The following is a 10,963-nucleotide window of genomic DNA, read 5'->3' on the forward strand; positions in this document are numbered from 1 at the left end:
AGTTTCCCAACACCCACAACATTTATAATGAAACTGCGCATTACTTTATATACTAAAACTTTGTTTGAATAGTGTGAGTAAAAGAGAAATAGATAGAATTGAGAGCAGAGAAATACTTCATATAAATATTAAAGACGCAGGTGTTGATGATGCCTACATTGAGCTAGGTTGTTAGTTTGCTAGAGTGGCCATATTAAAAAATATTTGCTAGAAAACTTGAGTAAGTTAGAAAAAAATTGGGATCAAAAATGTATAGGGTAAGTGCAGCAAATGTGGTATAGGCTGGTAATGTGGTATAGTAGCTTTTTTCTCTATCTAACAACATACGAATAACTAAACCAAGCTGAATAGATTGTGGTTGTCAGAAAATGAAGCAATCAAAGATCAATTTGATTTTTGCAACTCTTTCTTTGTGCCAGTTGAAAGAATTCACATTTATCCGTGCTCGAAGGTTTTTTTTGGTGGTTCTTAATCATTTCGTTTTGTGTGAAGATATATTTTAAATTTATTAATTTTCGGATGTAAATAACTGACGAGTACTAAATAAGCATAAAATGTATGCAATTGCGAAACACATATTGCATTTATTTTTTTTTTACAAAAAAATCTACATTATGGTGTACCACATTACCTGCACATTTTATGAATCCGTGCTTAATGTGTTTTTTAATAAATTCGCAAATATATCCGAAATTATGGGTTTCTAATTTTTCTCTCGTAGTTGCGTGGATGGCTAACACTAGTAAAATGAATGTGGTAAAATCTTAGCCTCGTCGAAGAAAAACAAAAAATTGGCTTTCGAAAAACAAATGGGTATACCACATTTGCTGCACTTACCCTACACAGAAACAAATTTCCGTAGTTAAACTAACGCTAAATTTAACTTATTTTGATTGGAAAAAATTATTTGCTTGTAGTTAAATTTTATTATTTTTATCGAAATTTTCCACAGCTTAATGAAATCTTACTTTTTTTAAGTATGTCTCAAAAATTGTATGAACTAAACGTGAGTACCAAACAAATGAAAATTTTCGTACGACTGCAAAATTTTATTTCTATAGAAAATATTGTCAAAATTTTATTTCTATAGAAAATTTTGTCAAAATTTTATTTCTATAGAACATTTTGTCAAAATTTTATTTCTATAGAAAATTTTGTCAAAATTTTATTTCTATAGAAAATTTTGTCAAAATTTTATTTCTATAAAAATGTTTGTCAAAATTTTATTTCTATAGAAAATTTTGTCAAAATTTTATTTCTATAAAAATGTTTGTCAAAATTTTATTTCTATAGAAAATTTTGTCAAAATTTTATATCTATAGAAAATTTTGTCAAAATTTTATTTATATAGAATTTTTTTTTTCAGTATTTTTTATTACACTTTTATTTTTATCTAATTTCTACAATTAACGTTGGTATATTGGCACCATAACAGAACGTCTTAGCAGACTCAGCCACAAATGCCATTGAACACGAAGTGTCGTAACCACAGTTACCACTCAAGCCCAAAACAATCTACCGCAATTTTATAGAAAATTTTCTCAAAATTTTATTTCTATAGAAAATTTTGTCAAAATTTTATTTCTATAGAAAATTTTGTCAAAATTTTATTTCTATAGAAAATTTTGTCAAAATTTTATTTCTATAGAAAATTTTGTCAAAATTTTATAGAAAAATTTGTCAAAATTTTATTTTTATTTCTATAGAAAATTTTGTACAAATTTTATTTCTATAGAAAAATTTGTCAAAATTTTATTTTAATGGAAAATTTTGTCCAAATTTTATTCCTATAAAATATTTATCCAAATTTTATTTCGATAGAAAATTTTGTCAAAATTCTATTTATACACAAAATTTTGTCAAAGTTTTATTTCTATAGAAAATTTTTCAAAATTTTATTTCTATAGGAAATTTTGTCAAAATTTTATTTCTATAGAAAATTTTGTCAACATTTTATTTCTATAGAAAATTTTGTCAAAATTTTATTTCTATAGAAAATTTTGTCAAAATTTTATGTCTATGGAAAATTTTGTCAAAATTTTATTTCTATAGAAAATTTTGTCAAAATTTTATTTCTATAGAAAATTTTGTCAAAATTTTATTTCTATAGGAAATTTTGTCAAAATTTTATTTCTATAGGAAATTTTGTCAAAATTTTATTTCTATAGGAAATTTTGTCAATATTGTATTTCTATAGGAAATTTTGGCAAAATTTTATTTCTATAGAAAATTTTCTCAAAATTTTATTTCTATAGAAAATTTTCTCAAAATTTTATTTCTATACAAAATTTTCTCAAAATTTTATTTCTATACAAAATTTTGTTAAAATTAAATTAAAAAAATAAAATTTTGTTACATTTAGGTTTACAGTTTACAGTTAGTCAATGGATAGTAATATACAGAAAAGAATATCCCCAAACATTTTTCAATTAAAATTTCAATTCTATAAAAACATTAACTAAAATTAATCATAAAAGTCATTGGGATCTATTAAATTTTTAAATGAATTTTCATTTAATTGTTGGATACTTTCAATTATTTTTTTAAGTGAATCAACAATAAAAAAAATTGTTGATTTTGATCAAAATAAAAAAAACAATTATTTTAAATTTTTTTTTTTTTTAATTTTTTTAAATTAAAATTACACTTCAATTAAAAAAATCTTTAAATTAATCACAGAAATCATTTGGATCAATTAAATTTTTAAATACATTTTAATTGGATTTTCCGTGATTTGAAGCAGTTTCAATAAAAATGTTTTAATCTGTTAGGAAAATTCGGATACTTCCCCTTGTAAATGACAAAGGTAGTAAAAAGTTTCATCCCGAATTTTTATATATAATTAATTATTTAAGCTCTACCATAGTTGCTGTTAAAAATTCTCTCAGTATCATCTAAGTATGTGTAAGTAGTGAAACAACAACTCCGTTGCTTCTTCCGTACATATAAACCGATAAACATTGGAAATGAAAATGAGAATAAATGGTCATATACTTGCGTTCATTACGAATCGAAGTAAACGTTTTCTTAAAAGGATTGCGATACTAGTAATTCATTACTTCCACCAAACCAAGTCACAGATGTTCTTAATGTGAGAAAGTTACTCACAAAGTTTTTGACAATTAAAGTTATTAAACTATGTTGCATATAAATTTATTATAAATGAAATGAACTTTGAAGTATCTGTTACTTTTGCTATAATTTTTTTAATGGGTTTTTCTATGATAAGGATATAATGAACAAACAGAACAAAATCTAAACTGTTTTACGGCAAGAATGAACTAACTTTGATAAAATGTTCTATAGAAATAAAATTTTGACAAAATGTTCTATAGAAATAAAATGTTGATAAAATTTTCTATAGAAATAAAATTTTGACAAAATTTTCTATAGAAATAAAATTTTGACAAAATTGTCTATCGAATAAAATTTTGACAAAATTTTCTATAGAAATAAAATTTTGACAAAATTTTCTATAGAAATAAAATTTTGACAAAATTTTCTATAGAAATAAAATTTTGACAAAATTTTCTATAGAAATAAAATTTTGACAAAATTTTCTATAGAAATAAAATTTTGACAAAATTTCCTATAGAAATAAAATTTTGACAAAATTTTCTATAGAATAAAATTTTGACAAAATTTTCTATAGAAATATAATTTTGACAAAATTTTCTATAGAAATAAAATTTTGACAAAATATTGCATAGAAATAAAATTTTGACAAAATTTTCTATAGAAATAAAATTTTGACAAAATTTTCTATAGAAATAAAATTTTGACAAAATTTTCTATAAGAATAAAATTTTGACAAAATTTTCTATAGGAATAAAATTTTGACAAAATTTTCGATAGAAATAAAATTTTGACAAAATTTTCTATAGAAATAAAATTTTGACAAAATTTTCTATAGAAATAAAATTTTGACAAAATTTTCTATAAAATAAAATTTTGACAAAATTTTCTATAGAAATAAAATTTTGACAAAATTTCCTATAGAAATTAAATTTTGACAAAATTTTCTATAGAAATAAAATTTTGACAAAATTTTCTATAGAAATAAAATTTTGACAAAATTTTCTATAGAAATAAAATTTTGACAAAATTTTCTATAGAATAAAATTTTGACAAAATTTTCTATAGAAATAAAATTTTGACAACATTTTCGATAGAAATAAAATTTTGACAAAATTTTCTATAGAAATAAAATTTTGACAAAATTTTCTATAGAAATAAAATTTTGGCAAAATTTTCTATAGAAATAAAATTTTGACAAAATTTCCTATAGAAATAAAATTTTGACAAAATTTTCTATAGAAATAAAATTTTGACAAAATTTTCTATAGAAATAAAATTTTGACAAAATTTTCTATAGAAATAAAATTTTGACAAAATATTCTATAGAAATAAAATTTTGACAAAATTTTCGATAGAAATTAAATTTTGACAAAATTTTCGATAGCAATAAAATTTTGACAAAATTTTCTATAGAAATAAAATTTAGACAAAATTTTCTATAGAAATAAAATTTTGACAAAATTTCCTATAGAAATAAAATTTTGACAAAATTTTCTATAGAAATACAATTTTGACAAAATTTTCTATAGAAATAAAATTTTGACAAAATTGTCGATAGAAATAAAATTTTGGCAAAATTTTCTATAGAAATAAAATTTTGACAAAATTTTCTATAGAAATAAAATTTTGACAAAATTTTCTATAGAAATAAAATTTTGACAAAATTTTCTATAGAAATAAAATTTTGACAAAATTTTCTATAGAAATAAAATTTTGACAAAATTTTCTATAGAAATAAAATTTTGACAAAATATTGCATAGAAATAAAATTTTGACAAAATTTTCTATAGAAATAAAATTTTGACAAAATTTTCTATAGAAATAAAATGTTGACAACTTTCTAGGGTCATACGCTACGTAACCCTATTGCCGATGGACTTCGAGTAACAATTGGTAGCAACGAGTGACTTTTTTTATTTGGAAACAAAAATCATACTGGGCGAAATCGAGGGAATATAGTGGATGGGACCAATTCCGGCAAATCGATCCTGACAAGGCCAAAGGTTTGGGCCGTTACATTATCTTGGTTTAAACTGAGCACTTTTTCGTTCGCCATATAGGTCGCAAAAATTCAGCATAATACACATAAATTGCTGATATGTTTCCAATTGCAATTTTAATTGAATTTTCAATTTTCAATAATTTTTTAATTTTATATTTATTTATTAGTTTAATTGTTATTAAATTCTTATAGATTTTTTTTATATTTTATTTCTTAATAATCCTATTATTATATAGCTATTGTATCACCGCATTAATCTGTAATATATTTACAAGGTCAGGTTTGGCCTTGTGTATATTAGTTTGGAGAATAAAGCCGCATGTTCCGATATTCGGAATCGCAAATCGTAAAATTTTCGTTTGGCGATATTTTTTTAATCCTAAAACTTACAAACTTAAAAATTTGCAATATAGTTTTCATTAATGGGAAGATCAAATTAGAATTGGATTAAAATCCACAAGTATTTTTTTTTTTTTTTTGCTATATAAGAAGTAAATTCTTGTCTTTTGCGATTCCGAATTTCGGAACATGGGGGAATAAATGTTATTAATTGAAAACTACACTAATTTTAATAAAATAAAAATTGCCACAAACAAGTCAACTGTTTACAATGAATCCTTTCAGTAGTAGACACTCAATTCCTAAATTTCCATTACGCCTAAATTTCGTCCACATTTGGGAGACGTTCACTTATGAGAGGTTGATTTGTATGTGTCCAAAATTGAGAGATTTCACTATAATTAATTCGTGATTGAAAGCTGTCTTAGGCATATAGCAGCTACATGGGACAAGAAATCTTAGATTGTCTTTCCAACCTAACCTATTTGGAAGGTTAGATGAGATGCATGTACCAGACGATATGCAAGATTAAATTGAATATAACTTTTTCTTAACTTTGTCACATCTCACTGAAGCCCAGTCACCGGTAAGATATGACTTTCAAAAAGAATTCCACGAAGATCTATGAAGCCAAGCCTTTTCAGGAACCCTATTGACATTTATTTTATTTATTTTTTATTTATTTTTTATTTATTTTATTGAAAATACTTATAGAATATGGCAAAAAACTGTATAGCATACAAATCCTGAGCAACAATATGTAAAATAAAATCTATCCTAATTAATAATAAAAACTAAAAAAAAATAATTCAATTTAATGGATCTCCGACCATAAAAACAAAATATCATAAACAAGCGTTAATTATAAAACTGATAATTACGAATAATCCAGTTCAGGTGGTGGTAATAATACATTAATAAGACCATTTATAACAATTCCATATAATGATTATAATAAATGTAACCATCGGAAGCCGCAAATGAGTATATAGCAAATCTAGGAATAATTATAAAAACGATACAAGATTTTACGACGAAACACATTATTAATATGGAAGAAAATACGCATAAAGTTCCAGCACCTGGCAACCCTGACAGGCATTTCAGAATATATCAAAGCCACTACAATAATCTCACCATAGTTTGTTTACAATGATCTCACCGTTAAAAGATCAGATTTGAACAAATAAGTATATACAGCAGTATGTTCGGCCAGGCTGAATCTTAAATTCCCACCACCATAAATCAAATATAATAGTTTCCGCCGAAAACATTTAATCGTAGCGGGTTACTACTGTTCTCCCAAGCAGATCAACCAGTGCGTTTCCCCAAGATAAATTTAAAGATTTTACCTATGAAGACCAGATCGTATTCTGGATTTATAGGAACCATTTGTTTGAGTTTTAGAGGAATCAAAAACATCTCTTGTAAGTGTGCAAGAAAATGATGAAATAACGCCATGATTTGAAATCTAAAATCTGAAAATCTTTACCCCCATTATTTAAATGATTACGAGACGTGAAATTTTATATATTTTTATTTTATATTTTATTTATTATCGTACAAAGTGATACAAAAGTCAATAAATAGACCTAAAATCCTGCATCACACAAAATTGTAATAAAATATAAACTTCAACAATGGTATATATAAAAAAAAAACTAGATAAAATCTTTAAGACAATGGTGTAGTAAATAGAAATAATAATAAAAAAAATATTTATAAATAGTAAAAATACTAAATGTTAAATATATATTAAGATATAGTAGATATCTCATACTAAGCGTTGAAAAAATTTACATTCATTTTCAAGCAATTTTCATGGTCAGTGCGTCTACTATACCCTCAAGAAGTGAAATTGGTCTATATGGAGGCCTTACCAAATGGACCGATAAAAACTAAATTCGATACACGTTTTTGTGGGTCTTAGATACCAGTATATCTATCTATTTAGGCAAATCAGTTAAAAACTACGGTTTATAGAAACTCAAGGAGTTATAGCGGGAGATCGATCTTATGGGGGTTATACCAAAAACATGGACGGATACACACAATATTCAGCACATCTAAATGTACTTCTAGATCCCAAATCGGAGGGCTGGTTCATTAGGGGGTTATATCAAAAACTGTACTATATATTCGGCACAACTATTTATGGTCCAAAAAAACCTCAAGATTGTTAATTTCTGGCAAATCGGATAAAAACTATTGTTTCTAGAAACCCAAAAAGTAAAATTGGTCGGCACACGTATTTGCGGTTCTAAAACACCTCTAGATTTCCAATTTCAGACAAATTGGATAAAAACTACGGTTTCTACAAGCCCAAGAAGTAAAATCGGGAGATCGGTCTATATGGGGCCTATACCAAAACTTGGACCGATACTCACCATTTTCGGCACACCTCTTTGTGATCATAAAATACCTCTAGAATTCCAATTTCAGACAAATTGAACAAAAACTACGGTTTCTGCAAGCTCAAGAAATAAAATCGGGAGATCGGTCTATATGGGGCTTATACCAAAACATGAACCGATACTCACCATTTTAGGCACAACTCTTTGTAGTCATAAAATACCTCTAGAATTCCAATTTCAGAAAAATTGAATAATAACTACGGCATCTATAAGCCCAAGATCCCAAATCGAAAGGTCGGTTTATATGGGGGCTATATCAAAACCTGGACCGATATAGCCCATCTTCGAACTTGACCTGCCTGCAGGCAAAAGACGAATTTATGCCAATTTACAGAACTAGTGCTCCATTATTGAAGACTGTAATGTGATTACAACAGGCAGACCGACAGACGGACATGGTTATATCGTCTCAGAATTTCTCCCTTATCAAGAATGTATGTATATACATTATATATAGTCTGAAATCGATATTTCGATGTGTTACAAACGGAATGACAAACCTATTATATCCCCACAACTATTCTATGGTGGTGGGTGTAAAAATTGTGACCAAAACCACGAAAATGCGAAATTTTATTTTGAGCAGCAAATGACAAAAAATTAATGTTTAGAACTGACTCTTTACGAAAATATCAAAACGAAATTTTTGCAAATTAATAATTCCATATAATGATTATAATAAATATAACCATCGGAAGTCGCAAATGACTAGATAGCAAATATAGGAACAATTATAAAAATGATACAAGATTTTACGACGAAACACATTATTACTATGGGAGAAAATACCCAGGTCAAATGACAGAAAGTTCCAACACCTGGCGAAATTTTATTTATTTATTTAGAAAATTAATCTTTGGAACTGGCACATTTTTTCCCGGAGTGTATATGTTAGTGAATTTTCCATTCCGTTCGGGATAATCCCACCATATTTGTGTAATTTTCAAGGGAAGGAAAGAAGTGGGTGTGTAAAAAATGTAACTTCATTTCTGAATATTAGCTTAAAACTATGTACAAAAAAAGTTAACAGATATTTATGACTGCTCTTAAATGTAGGGGTTAAGTTACCGTTTAACCGCTAAAATCAAAAATAAATCTGTTAAAGAAGTATAACATTATTACTTTATTGGCAACTTTTATTATAACTTGGTGGAAAATGATCCAAAGGAACGATTGGAAGATTTTATTATTTTGTTTTATGAATTATTAAAGAAAAGTAACCGTGAAAACATGGCTATTTTAACGCGATAATGCCAAATTAATACTTGCCTTAAAGAAAAAAGGCCCAATTCAACGTCGAGTAACTGTTCGACATCCTAAAGCAGTATCCGAATGGTGGGCCATACAGTATGAGGCATTACTGAAAACGTTGAATGTGGAAAATGTTTTTAGAAAAATAATTACCGCTGAAAAAAAAACCTTTTGAAAGCTTCGCCTGTTTCTGGGATTGAATCCATGACCTAACCTATGACACATTGTTTCTACGGAGAACGTACTAAACCACCCATTGATATGCCGTGTGCTACAGTTGTCCACTGGATAGCATGATGGCCTTGTGTGTTTCATATCAACATGATACCACAATGGACATGGGAGGCTTAGTTTAAAATGAACTTCCTATAGCCATTAAAATCAATCTGACATTGATTTTGGCAACTCTCAATTTAATATATGACATGAATGATTGATACCATGTGGTAGCCTAAAACTTTAAAGAGTTTTGATAACAAAATATGGAATTTTCTAGAAATTTTAGTAGTTCGGGACAATTTCCTAAATGCCTCCAGGTTGTTTTGTTTTTATATTTCATTCTGTATATTTACAAAACAAATTTCTCATAGACAATAGTTTTGCCCACCAAATTTGTTAACATTGAAAAGACACCCACTAATTTTGTTTCTCATTAATATGTATATTTCTCAATGATAAAACAAACATTGACAACGGAAAACAAAAAAACAAACTATTTGATTATTATAAAAACAACAACAACAATAAAAGTGTTTAATAAAAAAGCACGTTGTAATCAAAACACATGTTTTTCATGCGGTATCGGTAGCAACCACTGTGCCATAGAAAACCAGCTGTGAATTCTACGCACCATTGGAACCATACAAAATCATTAATGTTAGAAAGAGATGACTATAGGCCTAGAGCAACGATAACAAAAACAAAACTCAACAACACATTTTTTGACATTTGAACAATGTTGAGTTTGACAGCAGCAGCAGCATGGACATAAGAAAGAAGAGGAAGAAGTTCTGGGGTTATTGCAAAATCTATTGAAATATTCAACAATTTTGTAAATATTTTAAAGAACACAAAAGTTTAGTGAATATTTAATAAAATGAAGGCTAGAGGAATTAGAAGCAAATTTCCCCGGAAGAACTACAAATCTCTTGTTACAAAAAGCAAAACTGGAGGAGGAAAGAATTGTGTGCATGTGTGTGTAAATATCTTAAGTGTGTATGGAAAGAATTATCGAATGTGAATTTTATTTACGTAAAAATGTTTTGCAAAAATCCTATGACTTTTACAAGCCAGCAACTTACCATTGTACTGTTTATTACTCGGCGTTATAGATTTTAAAATTTTAACACTGTTTTTGTGCAAACACCTTTGCTTTTATGACCACAGACACCTATGACGATGATGATGATTCCTTTATTCGTTATTTTTTTTTTCTTTACACCGAAACGACCAACCAAAAGTTGATATGATGACTTTTGTGTTTTTGTAACACTTCTAATCAAGTTTATTTTAGATTTATTCCTTAGAACAAAGTATTTAAATTGTTGCAAACCACCCAAAATAGCTTTGGTTCTAAGTTAAGTGAATGATATTCGATCTGCTTTTATATTTTTGGTATTATTTTGCAACAACACAAGATACTACAACTAGCACTATAATTCCACGATATATTCTTATTTCGGGAGTTTAAACAATTTTGCTTTCATATATCTGGTGTTTATATCTTTTTTGTGTGTGTATTTACCACCAGCGGTAAGCACTTCTATTGTTTTCTGCGGATTTGTTTTTTCTTCTTGTTAATCACTAACAAATTCGTAAAAAAACCTATGTCGAAGAAGTTCACATGAAACACGTCCGTCTCCGAATACCGACAATTATA

General features: G+C 26.8%; 1 protein-coding gene across 2 annotated transcripts in view; it reads right to left on the bottom strand.

Annotated features, from left to right (window-relative positions):
- The window catches only part of sno (Protein strawberry notch), a 60,450-nt gene extending 49,487 nt beyond the window's left edge, over positions 1–10,963 (bottom strand). For both annotated transcript variants that reach the window (XM_075298763.1, XM_075298761.1), the window contains exon 1: positions 10,386–10,963. In XM_075298763.1, coding sequence (XP_075154878.1) covers positions 10,386–10,388 — 3 coding nt within the window. In that variant the 5' untranslated portion in view covers positions 10,389–10,963. The remainder of the gene's footprint in view (positions 1–10,385) is intronic.

Source organism: Haematobia irritans, chromosome 3 (assembly GCF_050003625.1).
Source record: "Haematobia irritans isolate KBUSLIRL chromosome 3, ASM5000362v1, whole genome shotgun sequence".
Classification (NCBI taxonomy): domain Eukaryota; kingdom Metazoa; phylum Arthropoda; class Insecta; order Diptera; family Muscidae; genus Haematobia; species Haematobia irritans.